We start from the raw sequence: 27,256 nt of genomic DNA, 5'->3' as shown, positions 1-27,256 counted from the left end.
CCACGGCTGATAAATATATCTTTCTCTTAAGTACTTTGTTACTTAAGAGTACTTAAAACTCGTAGAATAAAACTTACCCGCAGCCTTAATAATGTAGCAGATAAGCTATTGTTGACTTAAAAGTAAAACCAGATTGTTATGACGTTAATGTGAAATGTTATTCATTTAGGCAAATATATGAAGCTAACGTCAACATGCAATTAACATTAAAAAAAACATTTCGCTTAAACTCTGAGGGGACTGCCTCTGAGTTCCTAAAAAATCGTGCTAAACTTATGCGCTGACTGGTCGAGAATGTTGTTTTGACCTGCACTGACGTCTGCTAACACACATGATTGTAACTCACACAAAACCACGTGTTGCATTCGTAGTTCCTGTCGCAACAGATTCATGATATCCGTCATTTCTAAGCTGACGAGTTGGAAAGACTAGTAGGAAGGTGAAGAAAGTCGCTACTTTGTGTTTTCTTCTCCAAACATTGTGCGGGAATCTCCTTGGGAAATGTTTTCTTTCTCAGTTTTGATTGGAATCGGTGAGTACAGGTCTTGCGCTGTAAATCCGCGAGGTTTCTGTTCAAACACGCTATAGCACATAATTCATGAAATGTTTTATGTTGAGAAACTGCATCAACAGGCTAAAGCTCTGTACATAAAAACAAAAAAAAACTGCGGATGCTGGAAATCCAAAACAAAAACAGAATTACCTGGAAAAACTCAGCAGGTCTGGCAGCATCGGCGGAGGAGAAAAGAGTTGACGTTTCGAGTCCTCATGACCCTTCGACAGAACTTGAGTTCGAGTCCAAGAAAGAGTTGAAATATAAGCTGGTTTAAGCTGTGTGTGAGGGTGTGTGTGGGGCTGGGGGGGGGGGGGGGGGGGGGGGGGGGGGCGGGGTGGTGCGGAGAGAGAGAGAGATAAGTGGAGGGGGTTGGTGTGGTTGTAGGGACAAACAAGCAGTGAGAGAAGCAGATCATCAAAATATGTCACCAACAATAGAACAATAGAACACATAGGTGTTAAAGTTAAAGTTGGTGATATTATCTAAACGAATGTGCTAATTAAGAATGGATGGTAGGGCACTCAAGGTATAGCTGTAGTGGGGGTGGGGAGAGCATAAAATATTTAAAAATAATGGAAATAGGTGGGAAAAGAAAAATCTACATAATTTATTGGAGAAAAAACAAAAGGATGGGGGAAAAAGAAAGGGGGTGTGGATGGAGGAGGGAGGTCAAGACCTAAAGTTGTTGAATTCAATATTCAGTCCGGAAGGCTGTAAAGTGCCTAGTCAGAAGATGAGGTGTTGTTCCTCCAGTTTGCGTTGGGCTTCACTGGAACAATGCAGCAAGCCAAGGACAGACATGTGGGCAAGAGAGCAGGGTGGAGTGTTAAAATGGCAAGCGACAGGGAGGTTTGGGTCATTCTTGCGGACAGACCGCATGTGTTCTGCAAAGCGGTCACCCAGTTTACGTTTGGTCTCTCCAATGTAGAGGAGACTACATTGGGAGCAACGAATGTAGTAGACTAAGTTGGGGGAAATGCAAGTGAAATGCTGCTTCACTTGAAAGGAGTGTTTGGGCCCTTGAACGGTGAGGAGATAGAAAGTGAAGGGGCAGGTGTTGCATCTTTTGCGTGGGCATGGGGTGGTGCCATAGGAGGGGGTTGAGGAGTAGGGGGTGATGTTTACACTGAACAAATTCTCCTTCAACTCCTCTCACTTCCTCCAAATAAAAGGTGTGGCTATGGGTACACGCATGGGCCCCAGCTATGCCTGTCTCTTTATGGGGTATGTGGAACATTCCTTGTTCCAGTCCTACTCCGGCCCCCTTCCACAACTCTTTCTCTGGTACATCGATGATTACTTCGGTGCTGCTTCATGCTCTCTTCGGGAGTTGGAAAAATGTATTAATTTTGCTTCCAATCTCCACCCCTCCATCATTTTCACGTGGCCCATCTCTGACATTTCCCTTCCCTTCCTTGACCTCTCTTTCTCAATCTCTGGTGATAGACTGTCCACCAATATCCATTACAAACCCACCGACTCCCACAGCTACCTCGACTACAGCTCCTCACAGCCCACTTCCTGTAAGGACTCCATCCCATTCTCTCAGTTCCTTCGCCTCCGTCGCATCTGTTCCGATTATGCTACATTCAAAAACAGTTCCTCTGACATGTCCTCCTTCTTCCTTAACCGAGGTTTACCACCCATGGTCGTTGACAAGGCCCTCAACCGTGTCCGGCCCATCTCCCGCGCATCCGCCCTCATGCCTTCTCCTCCCTCCCAAGAACATGATAGGGTCCTCCTTGTCCTCACTTATCACCCCACCAGCCTCCGCATTCAAAGGATCATCCTCTGCCATTTCCGCCAACTCCAGCATGATGCCACCACCAAACACATCTCCCCTTCACCCCTACTATCAGCATTCCATAGGGATCGCACCCGCCGGGACACCCTGGTCCACTCCTCCATCACCCCCTACTCCTCAACCCCCTCCTATGGCACCACCCCATGCCCACGCAAAAGATGCAACACCTGCCCATTCACTTCCTCTCTCCTCACCGTCCAAGGGCCCAAACACTCCTTTCAAGTGAAGCAGCATTTCACTTGCATTTCCCCCAAATGTGTCTACTGCATTTGTTGTTCCCAATGTGGTCTCCTCTACATTGGAGAGACCAACGTAAACTGGGCGACTGCCTTGCAGAACACATGCGGTCTGTCTGCAAGAATGACCCAAACCTCCCTGTCGCTTGCCATTTTAACACTCCACCCTGCTCTCTAGCCCTCATGTCTGTCCTTGGCTTGCTGCATTGTTCCAGTGAAGCCCAATGCAAACTGGAGGAACAACACCTCATCTTCCGACTAGGCACTTTACAGCCTTCCGGACTGAATATTGAATTCAACAACTTTAGGTCTTGAGCTCCCTCCTCCATCCCCACCACCTTTCTGTTTCCCCCTTTCTTCTGTTTTTTTTCCAATAAATTATATAGATTTTTCTTTTCTCACCTCTTTCCATTATTTTTAAATATTTTTAAATCTTTTATGCTCTCCCCAGCCCCACTAGAGCTATACCTTGAGTGCCCTACCATCCATTCTTAATTAACACATTCGTTTAGATAATATCACCAACTTTAACACCTGTGTTCTTTTGTTCTATTGTTGGTGACATATTTTGATGATCTGCTTCTATCACTGCTTGTTTGACCCTACAACCACACCAACCCCCTCCACTTCTCTCTCTCTCTCTCTCTCTCTCTCTCTCTCTCTCTCTCTCTCTCTCCCCCCCCCCCCCCCAACCCCCACCACCACCCACACACACACAGCTTAAACCAGCTTATATTTCAACTCTTTCTTGGACTCGAACTCAAGTTCTGTCGAAGGGTCATGAGGACTCGAAACGTCAACTCTTTTCTTCTCCACCGATGCTGCCAGACCTGCTGAGTTTTTCCAAGTAATTCTTTTTTTGTTTTAAAGCTCTCTACATATTTTTTTTAGAACAGAAAAAAAGTATGTTTGCCAATAGTACGAAATTGACAAAATAACATCAGTTGTAGCAGTTGATTGCGTCCAAACGGAATGATGCATTTTGGACTTTGAAATAAAAGACAACATTGATCTACCACATCTTAAATTCTGAAAACACGTATAGAACAATTTTCAAACTTGGTTGAAGGAAGGAAGTACACATTTTGCCTGTCATATAAAAATAAACTTGCATTTTGATTTGGCACGTGGTGTTTGCCAGGTTAACCAAATCCCAAAGGGAAACTTGGCCACGCTATCTGAACCATTGTCGCAATTAGTACTTATGATGAGGAAGTTTGCACACTGCAGTCAGAACTGACGAGTCTTCAGAGTTTTTGAACGTTAATTTTTAAGGCAGTTATTATCAAAAGAAAACAGAACTTAAAACACACAGAAGGTTATAGTTACATAGTTACTCAGTCTTATAGTAATTCCGAAATATTCTACTCAACTAGACTCCCAGCTATACATCCCTTTCAAGCAACATTTCAAACAGATTCTGAATCTATAACACATCCAGCAATATTACCACAAGCACCCACGATTGCTTTAAGGGAAGTGTTTCACAGTGTCTCCCTCTCCCTCTCTCTTTCTCTCTCTCTCCCGACAATGCACTTCCAAGGCTTCTGGAAAAGAAAATTGCAGTCGGAACCAGCAAGCACTGCTCTCTGAGATGCCTAATGGCTGCTTCTTTACAGGTCTGCGTTACACACTCAATATGTCACATGACTACACCACACACAGCTTTCCATCCGTCTTTATATATATTTCCTCCTTTTGATCTGTATATCCTATTGTTTCAACATTGCTTTGGAAGTTAATTTTCCCACAATATAGGAATATTTCTTGTTCTCCTTATGGCCAGCACTTTTGGGAATACATAACCTTAATACTGTTGCCTTATCTATCTTGCCTGTTGTGAATATCTAATCATGTCCCTTTGAAAAGCCAACCGGTTCTCCAAGTATCTAAAAGAGCAAACTTCATCCACATCACAGCCCCCTTTGCCCGCCCGTGAGCATTTAAAATACCTGTTTTACACCGAGAGGCTTTGATTAGTTAAACCCAGCAGCCTAACAGTGTCTTGGTTAATTCAATTAATCACATACACAGAACCAACCTCACAAATAAACGTAAACCTGTTTTAAAATATCCCAGAGTAACATTAGGAAAATTGTTAAAACAAAAAAAAACAGGGTAATTGAGATCGGTGGGATCCATGCATAAATAAATAAAATTAGCGTATGTGCTCAATTAACTTTTTCCCGCTGCGATAAAGTTAGCATGGAATTGAAGCAAATGCAGAGCCAGGAGTAAGTGGAAGGAGAAATATTATATCTTGATGGTGTTGATAAACTTAACGATCACACTGAAAATGAGGGCTGGGGTGAGCTAAGTCAGATGGACCGACGGCCAAGAATATCCCCATTTGCTGGACACTGAGTGTTGTAAAAAGCTGTTACAGAAGGTTAAGTGTAATAGGACTTTTTTTAATTGAGATAAAAGCGAAGAGCGTTGCCTTCTCATAGTGAAAAGGAAATATCTTTGTTTAATTTCCTGATATTATTGTGGGATTCTCTGAAGCAGGCTTGTTGGGATTGTGTGCATTTTTGTGTACACATCTGTGATGAAGTTAATTAAACTACCGGAGTCAGACTGCAAGGTTTCATTAATCAAGGGGGTTAGGTGTAAAATTAGGCATTTTGAAATGGAGAAGGATGATCTAAGATGAGTTCTAGTAGATACTGTATGAAGTGCATTTGCATTTGTAGGTAAGTTGAGAGTTAGTTTGGATATCAAAAGAGACATAATAAAGTGTTGTACAGCTCTCTAAATCGCAAATAAACAAGGTAACGCTATCAAGTATATATTTCTCGAAAGCACTGGGCACCATAACAACATGAAATAATGTTATTATCTAGAAAAAAAATTAACTTTCAAAGCAAGTTAAAACAATGGGATGTAATGCTCAAAATGAGAAAAAATCTATTTAAGGAATCATTGAAAGCTGTAGGGGTGGGTGTTCATATGGGATCTTGAATGGGGAGCTGGGCGCAGACAGACTCGTGAAAAAGTGTTTGCTTGTTCCAGAGAGCAAGGTTTTGTTAAAAGCCTTGGAATCCCATTGCCAAGTGGGAAGGTAAAGCAACTGTGAAATTCTTCCCTTATAGCAACAGTGAGAGCCATGCAGTAATATTACTTTATAGATTAAGAATCAGTTTGGACTGTTGCCTGAAGAGTGGTGATTATTTGGGAGCCTAGTTAAGACGAAATATTTTGACAAAGTTGTAAAATTAAATTAAACAGTTAAATTGTACTCTTCGTGTGTTTAAGTTTTCTTTTATTTTGTCAATAAATTATTTAATTTAATATTTTAAATATCCAAACGTGGTAGCTGACCATTTACTTCTGACTTCGATGTATATACCTTCAGGTAATAAAAGCAAATTGCAAAATCGTTGTGATAGCTTAGCCAAGATTGCATTAGGGATTTGGACAGCCCAGCAATAATCACCTGCTGTATCATATATATATATATATATATATATATGGAAATGTGTCTGAGATTGGCAGGTAGACTGCAGGGATAACTAAAGAGGACGAAAATAGGTTCTGAATGAAGTGATGGTGTTGGAAGTTCGTTGGGGGAGTTTCAATGCGAGATTTCCCTTTGCCTGAAATGTTATTTATAACACTTGGTTTCAATTATGAAGAAAGTTACTGACTGAAAGCATTAAACCTATTGTTCTAACTACAAAGACTTCAAGAACTGTTGAGTGCTCCTCCAGTTTGTCTTATTAATTAAGAATTGCAGAATGAGTTTTGTTTAGATTTTATCTAAATGACATAACATATGGTTTCTTAGTATCTGTTTTATCAATATCCGGGGCTGCTGCTCGCTGAATAGATGAGGGGCAAAGTGGAAGCAAGGGTTACAATATAGCTTTTTACTCTGACCGGCCGATTTCACCAGGTATTAGTGTAAGAAACAGCGTTGAGGGAAAAAAAGATGGTGCTAGATGCAACCTCCGGGTAATGTGTTAAATATTTTATTAATGGCCAACGTGAATAGTTTTTATTCATTCATAGGACATGGACGTCGCTGGCTAAGCCAGCATTTATTGTCAATCCCCAATTTCCCCTTGAGAAGGCAGTGGCGAGCTGCCTTCTTGAAACGCTGCAGTCCCCGTGCTGTAGGTACACCCAGAGTTCTGTTAGAGATGGAGTTCCATTATTTTGACCCAGCGGCATTGAAGGAATGGCCGATATATTTCCAAGCCATGGTGGTGAGTGACTTGGAAGGGAGCTTCCTAGATGGTTGCATTCCCATCTAACTGCTGCCCTTGTCCTTCAAGATGGTAGTGTCGTGGGTTTGGAAGGTGACTTTTCTCAAGAGGCTTGGGAGTTCCTGCAGTGCACCTTGTGGATTTCACACACAGCTGCTGCTGTGAGGTGGTGGTGGAGGGAGTGAATGTTTGGATGCTTGCGTCCATCATTAAAAAGTGCGCACAGCGCTTTCCTGTCTCACACTTCACCTGACAACCTCTTCAAAATCGATTAGTTTGATGACAAAGTTAAACGCTTGTTAAAAGGAACACACACAATGTCACTATTAGCGAAACTGTGGTAAGGACCCCTGAAACACCCCAAGTCACTGGCACGACCGGCTACGACTTGCCAAATACCCCAGCACCAATGATTGCATATGCACTGTAGAAAGATCACCTAAAAAGAGTGATGTGCTGTTGCACTTTGCAGGTTGCAACAAAGTAAGGAGATTGCTGGGCCCCGACGATTTCACGCGGGTGCTCATTATCCAGGCCTCGACTTGGGGGAGGGGCACGATGCCAGGCAGAATTGTACGATGTGTTGCAGTGAAAAAGGGCCAGGTCAGTGGGGGGTGAGGGCGTGTTGGCCTTCTTCTGCACCACGTGTTTGTGGAAGTCTCGTGCCGCTCATTCTGCCTCATTTTAGTCCGCGGGCTCCCCTGTCGTCATTTGCAGAGCCGAACAGAGCACAGATCAACGTCACAGGAGATAGCCTTGCCATCCTCTCTAATAACATTGTGTTAAGTAAGCCTTTGACTGTTCAACCTGCAGACTTCTGGTCTGCGGGTGCAGGGCTTTTGAAGCATAATTTCATCTCTGACCTCTAAAGAATGCATCTTATTACTTGAATGTTGAACAGGCAATCCTGATTAGCATTGCCCAGAGTTTCACCGCCTTTGATGAAATGCCAAGGCAATCAGCCCCCTCTTCCCTTCCACTCCTCCTTCCCGCAAGGTTTGCCTCTATCGATATCTGCATCTTTTCAATCTCCAGCTTCCCAGGGTTGTTAGATTTGGAAACTGTTCGTGACCTCATTTTTTTGGGGGGGCCTTTTTAAAACAAAAAAGCAAAATAAATTCTGATTTTCTTTTTCCTAGCTCTTTTCGGTGCGCTTACTGGAAAGGATGACGTCTGTGAGTATGCGACTTTCATTAGATTATTTTCTTTGTAATTCGTTCATTGGATGTGGGCATCGCTGGCTAGGCCAACTTGCATTGCCCATCCCTAATTGTCCTTGTTCAGAGGGCATTTTTAAGAGTCAACCACCTTGCAGCGGCTCTGGAGTTACAGGTAGGCCAGAGCTGCTAAGGCTGGCAGATTTGCTTCCCTGAAGGACATTAGTGAACCTGATAGGCTTTTTACTAAATTCGTCAAAGGTTTCGTGGTCATCTTCAGGCATTTAATTCCAGGTTTTATGGAATTCAGACTCCACCGGAAAACGAGCCCCTGTCCCCAGTGCACGCCAAGGCCCCTGGAATACTATCCCAGTGACAATGGTACCCAGTGCATTGCCAAGGCCCCTGGAATACTATCCCAGTGACAATGGACCCCAGAGCATTTCCCTAGGTACCTGCAATACTATCCCAGTGACAACAGTCCCCAGAGCATTGCCCTAGGCCGCTGGATACTATCCCAGCGACAACGGTCCCTAGCGCATTGCCTTTGTTCCCTGGAATACTGTCCCATTGACAATGGTCCCCAGAGCACTTCTCAATGTCCCTGGAATACTATCCCAGTGACAACAGTCCCCAGAGCATTGCCCTATGTCCCTGGAGTACTATCCCAGTGACAATGGTCCCCAGTGCATTTCCCTAGATACCTGGAATACTATCCCAGTGACAATGATCCCCAGTGCATTTCCCTAGGTACCTGGACTACTATCCCATTGACAACAGTCCCCAGAGCATTGCCCTGGGCCCCTGGAATACTATCCCAGTGACAACAGTCCCCAACGCATTGCCTTTGTTCCCTGGAATACTATCCTAGTGACAATGGTCCCCAGAGCACTTCTCAATGTCCCTGGAATACTACCCCAGTGCCAATAGCCCCCAGAGCATTGCCCTAGGTCCCTGGAGTACTATCCCAGTGATAATGGTTCACTAATGTCCTTTAAGGAAGGAAAGCTGCCATCCTTACCTGATCTGGCCTGCGTGTGACTCCAGACTCACAGCAACGTGGCTGACTCTTAAATGCCCTCTGAACAAGGGTAATTATGGACGGGCAATTAATGCTAGCCTGGCCAGTGATGCCCACATTCCATGAATGAATAAAATAAAATGTCACTATGCTGCCGCCTTCTCCTATATATTCTAACGCTTAATATGTTAATGCTATCATATTCAACTGCTGCTTAATTATAGGGAAAGCTGATTAACGCAAGGTCGAATTAAATTACTGCAGGCATTAGTGCACACTTTTCCGCAAATGGTTCTGATTTTTTTGGGTGTGTGTGCTTTTTCACGAGCGGCGATAGCGACGTGACTCAATTTTGAAGATTGCATTTTCCAGCATAATCAATTACTAACTGTGTGAGCACTATACTGTTTAACATTACCGGAGTTGTACTATCATGCATTTTTCATTGAAACTTGATAAAGCTCTTCCATGCTGAGGAACTCAAGCAAACGTGCACGTTAACCTCAAAGAGCTAGATTTATTATTATAATTATGTTCTTATATAATATATTATAGATAATAATAATGCAAAAAATCTGAACTTGCCCTATATTAGAGCTCTTATGTTATTAAAAGCGGGATTGCTTACTGGTAAAGTGCACTTTGAAGTTAGCTGATTGTAATGTGGTCCGCCTTGTATCAACTGCTTTGACCGTGTGTTACTCAGATGACTTACCGAAGCCAGACTTGTTCATGGATCCACCCTATGAAGTGTTTGTTAACGGAGAGAATATAACATTGAAGTGTCGCTGTCACTGCCCCTTCACAAGAATCCAATACTACCACGGAAGCGTCAATTTGGATTATAATGATTATCCACTAGAACCATGTAAGGCACATCTTGATTATCTGCATCATGCGGTGGCTGAAGGGTATTATAGATGCCAATGCATGGCTCTTGAGAATAATACATGGAGAAAGTCGACGGAGAGCGACCCCGTTCACATACATTTAGCAGGTATATTATCAAATCGATTATCCCTCTGTAATTAAATCAAAGCGCGATTGTTCAGCAAGCATCAGATAGGTGGACGTCAAATATTGTGTCAGTTTCATGTATGTTGTTGTTCGAATATTTGTTTGCCGAAAAAAAATCTCCAGGCATTTTTTTTTGCATTATTTCGGGATAACCATGGGGACATAGTATTGTGCAGCGACAGCGAAAGAAGCACATATGATTCCCAATCAAAAGCGTGTTTTTTTTTAAAAAAATCGAATTGTAACTATTATTTCTCTCGCGGAAAGTATTCGATTCTGCCCGAGCAGAACGCATTACTTTCCAAGGCGATATAATGCAACTTGGTTCTCAAGCGATCTCACTGTTGGTTACTTGCTCCCTTACCCATCAATGATCTGAGCAAGTGAGGGAATATGTCCCATTGCTGTACAAAATGAACCTTTCGAGTTATAAACATGCACCTAATAAAATAAAACGAATATTGCACTTTTCAAGATTCTAGCCCAATTTACAACCCACCTAGTCTTCCAGTTATGCGGCAGGCTTTGCCCATTTTACTGTTAGTGCATACCCTATCTTTAACTGGGCTATTTGTTATCGCGAAATAGAGGCTGTGTGTCATAAAGCAAAGCAAACAGAGGCGGGTGCTGGAATGGGATACGGAGTGAATCATCTCAGAACATGATTACATTTCAAGATTTTTGGCACAGGGATTGAGCAGCCATTCAGGCAACTCTCTTTATGCCTTTACCGTCGATAACCTAAGAGGTTCCAATCGATGAGTAGCGCATTTCAACAAATAGGCCTAACAATTCCACTTTAAAACTTTCCAGACATAACGTTGAGTTGAATAAGTTCAGACCATGAATTCTCTCTTTTATCTTCATCCCTTTTTAACTCCCTTTTTAGATTTTTTTTTTATTTACTTATTTATATTTTTATTCATGGATTCATTGTTTTATCCCCTTTTCCCAAGCCACAACATTGTTAAGGTGAGCTCTGCAGAACCTAACGCCATACTTCGCCAAGGACCGAAACAGAGCTTTATAAATATTCAGAATGCATTCACCCTTTCGTACTGAAGGTCTCCATTCATGAAGCACAAAACCAAATATAACTTGCTACCCACTCTCTGAATAAGTCAGACGCCTTCAGTTACCGGTATACGTACACCAACAGGTCACTCTATATCTGCACACTATTCATGCCTCTGCGGCTAATTAAATATTGCCTCTCCCTGCCCCATCCGCCAAGGTGCATTTACTCACACTTCCCTATATTAAGGCCCGGCTGCTACTTACCTTTGCATTTCACTATGTCATGCTGTAGGATATTCGTCTCGTTCTTGATCTTTGTCTCTCCTCCAAGTTTGGTCTCATAGACAATTTTTGAGATTCTACTTTTTATTCCAAGGACCAAATCATTTCTATTTGCCAAAAAAAAGGGGAAAGGGAACAGTGGTCCCATCGTTTACCCATAGTGAACACACTGACCCCCCCCCCCCCCCCCCCCCCCCCCACTCCCCCCCCCCCCCCCCCACCCCATCCTCCAGTTTGAAAAGCATCCATTTGCAACGTCGCTCTGTTGCCTGTAATATTGCCATTTATTATGCTGTGGAACGCTGACCATCCTTCTCCATGAGCCTCAATATCATGAATCATCATTGTTACGTGGCACAAACACAGAAAATGCTGGAACAGACTCAGCAGATCTGGCAGCATCCGTGGAGAGAGAGAAACACAGTTAACCTTTCGAGTCCGTGTGGCCATTCTTCAGAGCTGTCTCCTTAGATGCTGCCAGACCTGCTGAGTTTTTCCAGCATTTTCTGGTTTTGTTTCAGATTTCCAGCTTCCACAATATTTTGCTTTTATCTTTTACGTGGAAGCCTGAAGTCTGTTTTACACTTCCTTAAAATCCATATAAGACTGCATTGTTCCCCACTGGCACCACTAATCCCTCCTACCCACAACAACCCCCTGCCTCCCCGCCCATCGGCCTTCTCTGACGCTTCATCAGAAGAATAATCAATTGGACTAGTCATTCATTATCTGGCCTTAAGAAAGAGTAGCTGGCTACCCTTAATTTACTCAACCATCTCCAAATAGCTGCGGAATTAACACCGTGATTATTAGATTTAAAGAATTACCCATTATTGATGGTAAATTAACTCTCCTATAGTGGCGATGAGTACATGAATTTCCTGAATGTGTTTGCCACTCCCCAATGTTTAAAGAGCAGTCAATCGTTGCTAAACCTGAGAAAAAGTGAAAATGACTTTGAGATGCTGCAGGACCCACTTCAGGCAGCATTTGGATGCAGAAAATCGATCAGTTTTACTTTTGACCTTTTTTTAAAAAACATAGTTTTACTGTGTCCTCCTCTCCTTGGTTCACTAGCATTTGGCTCATTATTAATAACAGACATTTGAGGTTCCATGGGTGATTTTATCAGCTTGCACCTAATGGGTGAAGTCCATCTTATTGGAACTCAGAGTATCACGGCTATAAAATGCAGCCATTCATTTTATAAGCCAGCTGGAGGGGATTGGTATGGAAGACTGGTTCACCCAGCTTAATGTTGGTTGCTAGTTTTTACACTAGATGCTGCAGTTTCCGAGTCAGCCAGTGGTAAATGCTGAGCTACTCAAATCCCAAAGGGAAACTTGAAACAAATGCCACAACTGTTTTGCAATTTGTACTTATTTCCAGGTGCGTGCCTTGAATTCAGTAGTAATAAGACCACCGAGTCTTATGGGTTTCTTACAAAACTAAATTAAACGTTTATTAAATAGAAAAAAATGATTGTCACCTCTCATATAGGTTTAAAAATTACTACTATAACTCCTAGTTCCCCTAGTTAATCTAATTCCCAGTTACCATTCCACCAAGATAACAGTAAGGCAAATAGATTTTAAAATACCCAGGCAAAGTAACACCATAACCTGTACAGTCAAATTCAAAGTGAGTTTCCTTATCTTCAGTTCTTGCAGACAACAGTTTCGGCACAGAGGCTGAAGGCTTTTTCATATTTATTACATCCTACAATCCCTTCCCTCCGCACAGCCTTCTCTCCTTTAGATATATTTTCTCCATTGAATGCAAATTCCCGCTGTTTTACTCTGCATTTGGACTGTACCTCTCTAATAATCAAAACCTATCACAGTACCAAATTTATCAATAACCATCGGGTAAAATGAACACTTTGTTTCGTAACGTATCCTGGCTACGTCAAACTCTTGACCCTTGTCTTGAATTCAAGCTGGTCTTGTCTCTTTAAAAATTCAAACTTTCCCTTTACACCGCACAATCTAAACCTTCCCCCATGTTTAATTCTGTAGCATTTCAAACCTGGTTTCCCTAATGGTACGTCAAAGCACCCCGCCCAGATGTCTGTAATTCAATTAAAACCCTCCCCCAAACCACACACACACACACACACACACACACACACATTCAGAGACAAAGGCTTCACTATTACTCTGCTTTACGATAAATTCCAAAACCTTTATGTAAAATATTATATCTTCCTGACACTATCAACTGTTTATAAGCGGGCCTATGTGGGATTGCAAATCTTCTCTGGTCTGGGCCCATTGTTGCGATGACATATAGCCGGGACTGTTTAATATCATGCATCGTTGAAATGGATTGTCATCTATCATGAACTATTCATCTAGTATTTGGTTCGTTTTTATCCGATTGTTACAGGTGGAATTGGCTATTATTTCCTTCTTTTCGATTGCTATGCAGATAACTGTTGTCATTGAGCTTGTAAAATTGGAGCAGGCACTGTTTGGCAAAATCACGGTGTTATCGTCCCTCCTGGATATCGACTGACGGGCGTGCGATTAGCAGAAGGGAAAGTCTTCAATAGGTTTCTGCTCATAACATTTTCACTGCCCATTGCTTAGTTGGCGTTATGGTACGGTAATTGCAGAGCTCCTGTAGAACACTAAATGTTTATCTCGAGCTCCCGTCGGGAACTTAAAATACAGTATTGAAAATAAGGCGACGTTGGGACCCATTCACTCGTGGATTATTCTGCGTGATTTAGGGTGTTAGGATGAGAAATTTGCAACAGTTTCCTGCGACTGACTGACATATATTTTCTACACTTAACTCCCTCTTCAACTGGAAGCATACGACCTCAACCTGTTGGCATTGTGATAAGCGGTGTGCAAATCGGTGCTGTCTACCAGATGGCAAGACCGCCATTCAGCACAGTGACCCTTTGCAACCTATTTAAAGCCGCGATGCGCGTGGAAAAAAAACCACAGAAAACCTGGACCACTTCCGTGTTAATTCTGCGGATGGCCTGCAGGTGGCATGACTTGGGAATTGCTGCTGTCTAGTCAGGTGTGGGAATTCTAAACTCATAGCTCTGCTTCAGGCAGAATAAGTCTTTCTCAGGTCAGACAAATTACACGTTAGGGGATGGGACTCTGACAGAAAATGCTCATCCTGGAAGCCTGTTACAATTTGGAAACAAAGGAACTTTAGGGCGGCGCAGACCTTTGGGAGATTTAACCTAAGTGCTCACCCAATTACTATTTGTTTTGAAAGAGGGTGAGAACAGATCGAGTGCTTAAGCAAATGACCATGCTCTGATTTAAGCGAATATGCGTTCTAGAGAACGGGTTAATGCAAGCAAGAAATGGGTTTCGTGCTTCGCTGTAAAAGAAAAAAGAGAGGGCTGTCGAAGCTGTTCATCTTGCATTCATCAGGGCACTCTTGTCCATGGCAACGCCTCTAATTTCACAGTCCACTTGCCAACCAACGAGCACTCTCTCTTCATGCAGTACAAATTGTTGTTCTGTTTAAAATTGGAATGCTTGCAAATGTGTCCGGCCAAACGAGAAAAAAATAAATAAAAGGCTTAGAGAGTATATATGTTTTTTCATCAATACTCAAGTTCGGTGGTACCAACCGACTATATTTTGCTTAAGTCAATTGTTCTCGTAAGCTGTTCGGTGAGTGTTCACAATTCATAATTTCATGTCGCATTTTTCTGCCGCAGGTCAACTTTCACAACCGTCTATCATCAAATCGAAGGCAACTTTAAGCAGAGCAAGTATTTTGATTTCCTGCAAAGGTGACATTCGTTCCACAGGGGGGAGGTTTTACTTGTACAACAATCGATACGACCAACCTCAACAGGTTCTTGAAGTGCTTGCCCATGAGCGGACCGTGAGCTTTACCGTAAAAGTGGTGGAAAACAGTTCCGTAGGAAATTATAGTTGCCGCTACGGAACAAAGGTTTTAGGACGATGGATGGAGTCCCCACTAAGCCCAACCATTGCAGTTACTGAGGGAGGTAAGGACCAAAGTAGGCCGGAACGTGATTTTTTGTTCTTCCATCCTAACGACCGACTCGTTTGCTAATATAGCGTTCATAAATTAGTGTCATTTTAACGGAGTTTGGATTAACGAATACCCTTGTGATAGGTTAAGGGGGGAATCATCTTCTGGTCTGATGTCTCATCTTTTCCATGTGCATTTCGAGGCGCGCAGAAACGAAAACCCTGCCTGTTATCCCCGAATAATGGCAAGGAAGTTAGCACTGGAACGCTTATTACATTCTCCTTATTTACCCACGTGCAAATAATAATCTTATTGTCACCGTTTTCCCTCTATCTGTACCCCGAATTGGCACGTCATTATCCGAAGATACATTCATACCAGGGAACTGATGACTGCCTATGGCCATTGCGACCGGAGGTCGTGAACTATAAATCTTCCTTCTGCCTTCGCATAGCAAGTTTCGTCAAAATAAATAGTAAAACGCGCGAAATTCTATATCAATAAATAGGTACTTCTCAATCTAACGAACATTTTAACTCGAATCGATTATGGAGCCTAACGATAACATAAAAGCAAAATACGGCGGGTGCTGGATACTCGAAACAGAAACAGAAAATGCTGGGGACAAAAACACTCAGCAGGTCTAACATCTGTAGAGACAAAAAAAAGCAGGGTTAATGTTTCGAGTCCGTATGACTCCTCCAGAGCCTAGCCATTTCCGCCCTGGATGGACTAAGCAAAATGTTAATTGTGTTGACACTTGACAGATGATGGAGTGTTTGCAATATCACTCCGCCAGGCAACAGGTAATGCAACTGCCGGGAAAAAAAAGTGCTTCAAATGCTGTAGGTTGTTTTAATGTAACAATGAGCATCGGAGGGCGTACGATACATATTTTGAACATCCTGAAAAGAGGAGGGAAGGTGGGCAGATGCACGTCACTGGGATTAAATAGGGATCCATAAGGGAATCACAGAATTTTAACGGCGCAGAAGGAGGCCATTCGGCCCACCGTGCCTGCATCGGCTCTCTAAATGAGCATTTTGACCCAGTCCCATTTGCCCTGCCTTTTCCCCGTATCCCTGCACATTGTTCCTCTTCCAATAATCATCTAACACCATCTTGAAAGCCTCGATTAAACCTAACTCCACCACACTTCCAGGCCATGAATTCTAGGGCCGAACCACTCGTTGTGTGAAAGGGTTTTTTTTTTTAACTTGTCGCGTCGCATTTGCTTCTATTGCAAATCGCTTTAAGTGACGAGGGGCGTAAATTCGTTATTACATCTAAAATACCGATAAATAAAAAACTCATTATCCTGAAGAGGGTATGGAAGGTTGTTACAGTCATATGCCAACAGCGTATGGAATTCAAATTATAAATATTCTCCCACTGGCTGATCAAATCCATTTTTGACAAATTGTGCCGAATGAATTATTCATTTTTTGTGTGTTTGAGGAACAAAGAGAAACAAATGGACGTTGATCCCAAGCCTCTCTTACCAGCATACCTATGTACAGATAAATGTAACGATACTGGACTTCATCCCGTTTTCTTGACAATTACTGACAAAACTGTACTCCCTCGATAAAGAACTGACCAGAGGTGACAGATAGCTGCTAGTGCAACCGACTAAGTTGGGAACCAATTCCCAAATACATTCTACTATTCCCGTTTCAAAAGAACAAAAATTGCTGGAAAAACTCAGCAGGTCTGACAACATCTGTGTAGAGGAAGACAGAGTTAACGTTTGGAAAGGGCACCTGGGTGTCCTCGGGCTGGCATGGACAAGATGGGTCGAATGGCCTGCTTCTGTGCTGTAACTTTTCTATGGTTTCTATGGAGTCTGGATGATTCTTACTCAGAACTAAAGAGAAATAAGAAATTAGGTGAAATATAAGCTGTTTAAGGGGATGGGACATGTGGAGCTGGACAGGGGACCAGTGATAGGTGGAGGCAAAAGAGAGATTGCCAAAAAACGTCATACACAAAAAGACAAAGGGGTGTTGACGGTGGTAATTTTAGCTAAGGAATGTGTTAATGGTGACATTAAGGGTAGAAAGCAGGACGAGCAAGTGACAGATAGCCCTAATGGGGGTGCAGTGGGGTAAAGGATCGAAATAGGCTAAAAGGTGGAGATAAGACTATGGATGGAAATACATTTAAAAAATAAAAATAGTAATAGGTCGAAAAAGAAAAAAAAACATATATATATAAACATATATAATAATGATTAGGAAAAAAGGGGATCAAAAAATGGGTGGGAATGGAGGAGAGGGTTCATGATCTGAAGTAGTTGAAATCAATGTTAAGTCCGGAAAGCTGTAAATTGCCTAGTCGGAAGATGAGGTGCTGATCCTCCAGTTTGCGTTGAGCTTCACTGGAACAATGCAAAAGGTCAAGGACGGACATGCGGGCATGAGAGCAGGGTGGAGTGTTGAAATGGCAAGCGACAGGGAGGTCTGGGTCATGCTACTATTTATCGTTGTCCGTTTGCAGTAAGCTCATCCCGGTTTGCCCGGGGCTATGAATGTCACGGGAATGGTATTCGGCTGGGGAGGTGGGCGGTGTTGGATTGGCCGATCGTTTTCGTCACTGACTGCAACAGGACTGCTCATAATGAACGCCCCCCCCCGCCCCCCCCCCACCCCCGTGCCTGTCTCGTGACCCTGTGCCTCCCATGGTTTGCCACTGCCAGAGTTCACCTTCCACCCCATATTTACTGTTTAACGCATGCTTTATTGATTCTGCAAATCTTAGCGCTGCCTCAGATTAGTCGGTCCACGTCACATTATGTAATCGAAGCATTTCACCGCGTGCATGCAGCTGTGTGAAATGATGGCAAGTGTTGCCCTCCGTTTACAGTCACGGTGTAGAAAGGACGTTCCCTCTCGCTGGAGAATCTGTGACTAGGGGGGTCACTGCTTCAATATAAGGGGTCGCTCATGAAGGCAGAGATGAGATTAATCATTTTTTCTCTCAGATGTCAACGAGTCTTTGAAACTCGATTGGTCAAAAAGGTGGTGGAAGTGGGTTCTTTGAATGTGTTCCCTTTTTTTAAGGCAGGGTTAGTTAGATAAAAGCAAAATACTGCCAATGCTTGGAAACCTAAAACAAGATTCTTGATCAGAGAAAGAGGTGAAACGTAAGCGGGATAGTGGGTTTTAATTTTGTCATCCGGTTGGCTATGGTTTTGTTTAGCAGGATCCAGGGACCCGGTGACGCACTCCTGCCTCTAATTCGTATGTTCGCAATGTGCTCTGTCAGCCGTGCACTTGCCGCCCTTGATACACGTTCCCGGCATGCCGCTCAATGTACATTCATTTAATTCCCTATCTCCCCTCTTTTCTAAGTAGGAAGAAGCTGGTCAGCTGCTGGCTGATGTGTTGCAGATGATTGGCTTTGGAGACATGACCAATTTCTGCCTCATATTTGTGAAATATCTGATGATAAGCAGAATGTGCGTGATTTTATTTTTCTTTCATTCGTTCCTGGGATGTGGGTGTCGCTGGCTAGGCCGGTATTTAGAGCGCACCCCTCATTACCCTTGGACAAAGGGCATTATAACAGTCAACGGCACTGCTGTGGGTCTGGAGTCACATGTAGGCCAAGCCAGGTAAGGACGGCAGATTTCCTTCCCAAAAGGGCATTAGTGAACCCCATGGGTTTTTACGCCACTCGACCATGGTTTCAAGCACAGCATCGGACATCTAATTCCAGATGTTTTATTGAATTTCACCAGCTGCCAAGCCAGCATTCGAAGCTGAGTCCCCAGGGCATTAGCCTGGATCTCTGGATTACTACCAGTCCAGAGGCACTACCACTACGCCCTTACCAAAAAGTCAAAGTGACCCAGACATAATATCTGTGTCCTCCCGACATGACTTCCATGGAGTTGAACAGAAGAAAATCCCTTCTGTATGCTGAGGGGGCAAACCAAGCATCTACTGCCAGTGTTATTCACAACAAAGGGATGTGCTCTTGGCAGGGAATGTGGGTGGCTATGTTGACCGTGGGTGGGAAGAGACCCTTGTGAAATTGCTTTTGGTCACCATTCTTGGCCGCCATAGCAGTCAGGAGAATCAGCGCGGTTTGGGACCTGCGACAGCTTTTTAAACCGTCAATCATGTACAAATTACCCTCCTTGGCTGTCAGTCAACCCAAAGGAGCACCACCTCATGCCATCATTTATATATCATTGTATGCTCTGGGGGTGTAGATACTCCCTTGTTGCAGGTGAATTCTTACTCATGTTTCGTATTTTTATCACTGAATAGCCGGAGACAATGAGTTGTTGTTACACGTTGGCCTGGGCTGTGGCGCTTCAATCATCGTTGTACTGACTGTGGTGCTCACTTCAATCTTCATCGTCAAGACAGGTAAACAATTGTCCAAGGCAATACGGGTTTATGTATGACTTATGAGACAGCGAATAAGGACGGCACATCCCCTGTCCCTGAGTAATTAGTGAATTAGATGGGCTTTGATATCAACTGCTTCACATTTGATCTTCATAATGACAGACCTAATGAATTGGATTCAAACCTCACCTGTTCTCTTGTGGTTGGGGGAGAATTGAACCCGCGCCTCATTAAGCTAAGGTTCTCACGTTCTAGTCTAGGGACATTCTTAGTGCGCCACTGCCTCTACGTAAACTTCAGTGCCAGCACTCTGGATTTGAACATTTAGTTTGGAGTGAGCCTTAGCTATGTCTTTCACTTGTTAAAGTTTGTTATCAGTCTACGTGTCTGAAATCAAATAATCACCCATTAGTAACCGATCATGTGTTTGTATTTGTGTGTGTGTGTGTGTGTGTATATGTGCGTGTGTGTGTCTGTGTTTGTGTGTGTCTGTGAGCACGCATGTGTGTGTGTGCATGTGTCTGTCTGTGTTTGTGTGTGCGTGCGCGCGTGTGTGCATGTGTGTGTGTCTATGTGTGTCTGTGTGCGTGCGTGTGTGTGTGTGTCTGTGTGCGTGTTTGTGTGTGTCTGTGTGTACCTGTGTGCATGTGTGTCTGTGTGCGTGTTTATATGTGTGTGTGCGTGCATGTGTGTCTGTGTGCGTGTGTGTGTGTCTGTGTGTACCTGTGTGCGTGTGTGTCTGTGTGCATGTTTATACATGTCTGTGCATGTCTGTGTGTGCTTGTGTGCGTGTATGGATCTGTGTGCGTGTTTGTATGTGTGTCTGTGTGTGTGCGCGTGTCTGTGTGCAAGTTTGTATGTGTGCATGTGTGTGTGCGTGCGTGTGTGGACCGGAGAGACGGGGAAGAATGGGGGCGATAAGTTTATCTTTGCTCCACAATATTCAATAACATACGTCAAATTATGGACCCATTATTAAGCATGACAAAATAACCCTACCACATTGTCGCTGCGTGGGACTGTTGTACCACTTGTGTAATGTGTGCAAAATTTAAACTTTTAAACAAACATTAAATGAATTGCAAATATGTATATACTTGATAGAAATCCAAATGAGACATAAACATGAGAGGGACGCAGGGCACCTCGGCTAGACGACAGCTAGGCTCAAGTGCACAGCATGTAACTTCACTGTTCTTCATGGCCCACAACCTAGATTCAAACATCATTTGTGTCCATCGCAAATTCTATATCTTCACAAGCGTAACCTTCCACCATGATCGCATTCCACATGCACAATTTTATTACCTCTCCTTCCCACGATCTCTTCTGGACTTCAAAATCGTGGACTGAAAGAAAGGTAAAAACAAGCAGAACTTCTAGGAGAGCTTCTATATTTATCGGAGCCTTCTGCTTATAAGAACATCAGAACATAAAGAAATAAGAGCAGGAGCAGGCCATTCAGCCCTTCGAGAACGCTGCGCCATTCAGTGAGATCATGGCTGACCGTCTCCTTCAACAAGGTCCTCCCGCGCTAACTCCATATCCCTTGGTGTTTTTCACAAGTACAGAGCTACCGATCTCAGTCTTGAACATACTGAGTGACCCCGAGCCCCCACAGACGACTGGGGCAAAACCTTCCAGATATTCACCACCCTCTGGGTGAAGAAATTCCCCCTCTTCTCAGTCCTAAATGTCGCACCCCTTTATTTGGAGACTGTGTCCCCGGGTTCCAGAGCCCCCAGCGAGGGGAAGCATCCTCCCAAAAAGATCTAACCTGTCGAACACTAAGAATTTTGCATGTTTGGGTGCCATCACTCCTCATTCTTCGAAACTCCAGGTAATAAAGGCACAGTCTATTTTACCACTCCCCATATGACAAAGCCTCCAGCCCAGGAATTAGTTTAGTGAATATTCATTGCACTCCCTATGTGGCAAGCATATCTTTCCCTGGGTAAGAGGAGCAAAACCGCACGCAATAGTAGAGATGTGGTCTCACCAGGGTGCGATATCGTTGCAGTAAGACATATTCACTCCTTTATTCAAGTCTTCCTGTAATAAAAGCCAACATAATATTTGCCTTCTCAGAGCACCAATCTATCCTGCTTCCTCTTCGCTTTTTCATTGGGTTAAGCATCTCCCCACCAATTCGTGAAATCTCTCGGCCAATCTGCCCCTCTTTACATCATCAAACTGTCCCATCCCTAATTTCGTATTGGAGTACAGACCGTGAATTCTGATTTGGACCTAGGTTAGGAAATTATTTACTTTTCCTCTTTAGGTCTTAGCCGATTTGGACAACTCGTTTCTCCTGGCTAGTTGTCCCTGGGTATACTAAGAGAATAGACATTCGAGGGGGGAATTCATTTACAGAGACATTGTTGAGAGTGAGTAACTTTTTATTTGATGCAGGTATCGTTGGCTTATTTAAGGATGGTCAAAAAGCCTGCGTGAAGGAGAAATAAGTCTGGAAAAATTGCATTTCTGGCATATCCTCAATGAGCATACATCTTACCAACATTGTTATAGCCTCATTTTTATTTTTTCATTGAATCCACGGCAGGAAGGCACATGGGATATCAGATTGACAGGGGCCTGGAATATAAAATTAAGGAACCTTTACTAAAGCTGTACAGGACATTGTTGAGATCACATCTGGAAAACTCTGCCTAATTTGATAGGTGATATTATTGAAAGATGTAAGATCCTGAGTGGACTTAATAGGGTAAATATCAGAAGGATGTTTCAACTTGTTGGGGGGGGTGGGGGGGGGGGGGGGGGGGGGGGGGGGGCACGGTTTGTGGGGGTGGGGGTACTTTAACCAGAGGACAAGTTTAAGAATAAAAGGTCTACCATTTAAAATGTTGATGATGAGATGTTTTTCTCTCAGAGTTAGTATGTCGAGTTCCCTTCCCCAGAGGCAAGGCTGTTGAATTTACTCAAGGCAGAGTTAGACATAACTCTGATAGGCAAGTGTGTCAAGGGGTTATGGAGAGGAAGGAAGAGAGTGGGAGATGGCAAAGTCGATTTGTAACCACAACCATATCAGACGGAACGTGATGCCAGTGTTCAATACCCCACTCTTGCTCCTACGTCCTATGTTCCCAGGATTCCATGTTACAGTATGTGAAAGATGATAACCGACCTGAGCTCAAACACATGTTCACAATTTACAATGTAATCATGAGCAAGCCATCTGCTTTGGACATGTTGATTGAGGGATTAACGTTGACCAAGACATGCAGGAGACCCGCCATTTATTTCCTTTCGAAATAATCACATGCGATATTTGCAGACCACCATGGAAGGGGCACATACTGTATTAGAACAAGCCTGGAAGTCAGTGGTGCAGCATTACTTGGGTAGAGGGCAGCTTCAAACTCATATATTTCTTACTTTCTGTGGAGAGTGGCATAAACTTAACTTGATGTTTAAGAAAGTGATATGTTGGCAGGTTAGAATGGGGTAAATTTACAATGGGAGGAATTTCGATTAGTTTACGAACTGTGGCAAAGGCTATGTTGGTCGACTGGCCTATTTTATACTGCGATTGTATCTAAGTCACCACAAAACACCCTTGTAAAAGCAAAGTGGGATTTCTAAGATCGTTAGTATCATGTAGTAACCATCCCAGTGTAGAAAAGTGCTTTCATCATAGTTTGCATCTTATTTGCATGTAATTGTAATGCTAGAGACGCCACGGTTCTTAGATTATTTTTATTACAGTTATTACTATTAATTTAACTTTTTTTTTCTGCGAGGTTTCAGATAAACCCAATGAACTTTCTTGATAAGGCCATGCAATGTTAGAATAATTTAGAACAATTTAAAGGGAAATTTTCCACACTGTTTGACATATTTTAACCTTTCCTTCCCATAGGGCGAAACAAAAGGCAGAAATTCGAGAGGTGAGGATATTTTACCACGCTTATGATTTTTTTCTGTTCTGAACATTATTTTAAAAATATACCTTCATCGCGGATGTTAACCACGAGGCATCCTTTCTTATATTCGTGAACAATAAATAGACTTTGCTTTGGGCCTCCAGTTAGGACCATATAATATATTTGTCTTTCTTTCACAGAGGTGGAGCCGCAGCCTGTGAAGTTCACCTGGAAGAAGACAACGATAACATGTGTAAGTGCCTTGTTAATGCGAGTGACAGGATTTAATGACCGAGATTATGTTTTTTTGTTGCGATTCCTATGGCGATAAATGGTTGATTGGCTTTAGAGACCATTTATAATATTGACTTCTCTCCAATGTTATATTATTGTTTCAGGCGTAGTGCTGATATAACATTACAATATCTCCAATAATCATTTTAAGCACGTGAATATGATTGCACTGGATATTATCGAGGTGAAGTTGTGTAGGAACTGCGACAGAAAATAGGTGCAGTTGCATTTTGCAGTGATTTTATATCACTCCCTGGATTCTGATCAAATGAATTCAATGGAAATGATTTGATTCAAAGCATATTAGAGTCGCCAGAATTAATAACCTTTTGCTTCCGTCCCCTCATGTCCACTTTTATCCAGGAAATATTTGGAACAGTTTCATCTGATATAGGAGCAACATCTCCCCTTCACGGCGTTAATATCCAACCTCTTCTGAGTGGGTTCTAAATAGTAATAGTTCTATGAAAGGACCCCCTCCTTCTCAGTTAGCATGCCCCAAAGTTGGCAAACATGCGCTTCTAATGGATTTGTCCATGATTATGCATTTTTCTATTATTCATTCATGGGATGTAGGCTTTCCTGGCTGGGTAAGCATTTATTGCCCATCCTGAGTTGCCCCTGAGAAGCTGGTGGTGAGCTGCCTTCTTGAACCGCTGCAGTCCATATGGTGTAGGTGCACCCACAGTGCTGTTAGGGAGGGAGTTCCAGGGTTTTCACCCAGCGACAGTGAAGGAACAGCCGATATGTTTCCAAGTCAGGTTGGTGAGTGGCTTGTAGGGGAAATGCTAGGTGGTGATGTTCCCATCTATCTGCTGCCCTTGTCCATCTAGATGGTAGTGGTCGTCAATTTGGAATTTTCTATTCAAAGAGCCTTGGTGAACCTCTGCAGTGCATCTTGTAGATGGTACACACACGCTGCTGCTACTGTGCGTCAGTGGTGGAGGGAGTGAATGTTTGTGGAAGGGGTGCCAATCAAGCATTGTCCTGGATAGTGTCAATCTTCTTGAGTGCTGTGGGAGCTGATTTCCCACAATACTGTGTACTTCCACAATACTGCAGAGATTTGCAGTTGTCTTCTGAAGTATGGCTGAAGAGGGCACTCTCTGGAAAGACCAGCCCTTGGAAAACCAACACGTGGGATCATTTGAATTAGGGGGCCTGCGAAACTGCCTGCACAGTTGCTTCCAGAATGCGGGCAGAGCATAACTTTCATCTGTTCGATAAAGATGCGTGAAATTTCGCTAAAATTATTGCAGGTAATAATTATAGAAGATAGTTCACATGGATAACCTTGACCGTTGTTTAATATATTGTGGAAGATTTTCAATTTGCATGTTGATGTAGTTTCAACATTGGCCACCCATCAAATTATTTTTACACTGTACCGAGTAATTAGGCTTATATCTCAACTGAAATTGAAAATACTAAGGCAGGTTTATCCCACAAACCAATTGACAGTGAATCCCATCAAGTCTAGTTGCTAAGTCAGACATACGTTAATGTAACATTATTTTTTTTCCAGATGTCAACCCAAATTCCTGTTCATATTATGACGCCATGGTAAGTATTATTCCCCCACAATATTCTAACTCCTTTCCTCACTGTGTAAATAGCTACCAGTAGCGCCTTGCACAGAGAGCAAGACAGATGTAGAGAAAATGTACAGAGTTAAGGCAAAGTTTCAGTGAAGTAAAGAAACAAACTAAAGACACAAATGTACTTTTGCCCTTTTCCATGTTGCTTATTGCAGGGTGTATCTCCAGGAGTGGCAAAGAATGAGGAGGAGGGACTTCTCTATGCTACGTTGAATTTGGAAGTGCTGAATGAGAATGCTGCTGCCTCCGTGTTCAGTGGTGAGACTGTCGTTTACAGTGACGTGAAAAATGAATAGCATTTCTCGTTAGCATCTACCTGGCTTGTTCTACTTGCTAGGGCCATGGATGAAATTGTTTCTCTGGCCCACTGCTGGAAAGGGCCCCTGTATCGAGTGCCGGATATGCCATGGGCTAATTGCAAGGTTGATCAGCTGGCGAAAGGTATCTCAGAGGTATCTCACAAGCCTGAAACAGAAACATATAAACATAGGAAAATAGAAGCAGGAATAGGTTATTCGGCCCTTGAAGCCTTCTCCGCCATTCAACATGACCATGGCTGATCCTCTATCTCAATACCATACTCTTGCTCCCTCCCCATGTCCCTTGATGCTTTAAGATTCTAGGAATCTATTTATTTCCTTCTTAAGTATATTCAGTGACTTGGTCTCCACAGCCTTCTGTGGCAAAGAATTCCTCAGGTTCACCACTCTCTGAGTGAAGAAGTTTCTCCTCATCTCAGTCCTAAGTGGCCTACCCCGGTATGCGGAGACTGTGACCCCTTCTTCTATACACCCCCAGTCAGGGGGGAACATCATCCTTGTATCCAGTCTGCCCATGCCTGAGAGAATGTTGTTTAAACTTTTCAATGGGATCCCCTCTCATTCTTCTGAACTCCAGCGAACACAGGCCTAATCTGCCCAATCTCTCCTCGTACGACAATCTTGCCACCCCAGAAATGTTAAAGAGGTGGGCCCGCCTCATTTCCCAGTTCATGGACAGCAATTGGTATGGTTTTGTTACAGGCATGCGCTTCCTCCTGCCAGATTTTCAATCCTGCCTTGCCCAGCGTATGCTTAAAGCCTTCTCAGTAAACATAAGTGTGTACACCTCATCAGCCTATTGTTGAACTGATTGAATTATCATTACCTTTTCTCTCCCTTCAAGAGTACCTAACATTGGGCATGTTTATCATATGTGTGCACCTCCACACATTTATATAAATTTATACGAATGAGCTTAATTCATGACATGCTGTTAAAGACTATGTTTATATGTGGCATTTATAATCAGGTCGATTAAATTCAAAATAAAATAAGACTACATTTGAACGTAGAGGTGTCGGTAGAAGAGACGTTTAGGGCTGATATTGCCTTTTAAACTATATACATTTACACTAATACTATGGGGAAAGGGAACATTTTAGACAGTTGGGTATCAACGGGGTCTACTTGCTCAAGCACTAAGCTATTTGTTGCTCAAGTTTGCTGACTCCTAATAGAAGCAAGTAGAAGTTTAAAGCAACCTCGCATACAATGGGACTCCCTTTTAGTGTAGCTTATGGTGACGCAGGATAAAGTAAGAGTTCAGATATGAAGGAAAGTTTTGTGGCTGGGGCAAGATGGTTTCCAAGATGGGGAGGGTTGAGGCCAGGGAGGGGTTCGAATATAAGGAGGAGAATTTTAAAATCAGGCGCTGCATGGCCAGGAGATGGGAGGGAGCACAGCGATGATATAGAACCAGTACTTGCAGGGAGTTAAGTCATGGGTAGCAGCGTTTATGACCAGCTCAAGCTTACAGAGACCAGCAGGCAATGGGTTGTAACAGTCGACACCAGAGTTAA

At 43.1% G+C, this 27,256-nt stretch overlaps 1 protein-coding gene and 1 pseudogene across 1 annotated transcript; one reads left to right on the top strand and one right to left on the bottom strand.

Moving 5' to 3' along the window:
* Nucleotides 1–379: 379 nt before the first annotated feature.
* Nucleotides 380–25,742, top strand: LOC121274851. The gene is made up of 9 exons (XM_041182224.1): nucleotides 380–532; nucleotides 7,944–7,979; nucleotides 9,689–9,979; nucleotides 14,996–15,292; nucleotides 19,557–19,658; nucleotides 23,521–23,548; nucleotides 23,725–23,777; nucleotides 25,344–25,381; nucleotides 25,572–25,742. The coding sequence occupies exons 1-9, from the start codon at nucleotides 502–504 to the stop codon at nucleotides 25,710–25,712; spliced, it is 1,017 nt and encodes a 338-aa protein (XP_041038158.1). The 5' UTR covers nucleotides 380–501; the 3' UTR covers nucleotides 25,713–25,742.
* Nucleotides 25,743–25,756: 14 nt separating this feature from the next.
* Nucleotides 25,757–27,256, bottom strand: part of LOC121274862 — a 45,652-nt pseudogene continuing 44,152 nt past the window's right edge.

Source organism: Carcharodon carcharias, assembly GCF_017639515.1.
Source record: "Carcharodon carcharias isolate sCarCar2 chromosome 39 unlocalized genomic scaffold, sCarCar2.pri SUPER_39_unloc_1, whole genome shotgun sequence".
Classification (NCBI taxonomy): Eukaryota; Metazoa; Chordata; class Chondrichthyes; order Lamniformes; family Lamnidae; genus Carcharodon; species Carcharodon carcharias.
The sequence above is the reverse complement of the archived record's forward strand: the minus strand, read 5'-3'. Positions and strand labels throughout refer to the sequence as shown.

Bases quoted from the DNA above. Each gene is read 5' to 3' on its own strand.
- LOC121274851 (XM_041182224.1), top strand. From the start codon at position 502: ATGTTTTCTTTCTCAGTTTTGATTGGAATCG. The intron at 533-7,943 runs GTGAGTACAGGT...TCTTTTTCCTAG, and splicing joins CTCAGTTTTGATTGGAATCG to CTCTTTTCGGTGCGCTTACT. The intron at 23,549-23,724 runs GTGAGGATATTT...TTTCTTTCACAG, and splicing joins AAAAGGCAGAAATTCGAGAG to AGGTGGAGCCGCAGCCTGTG.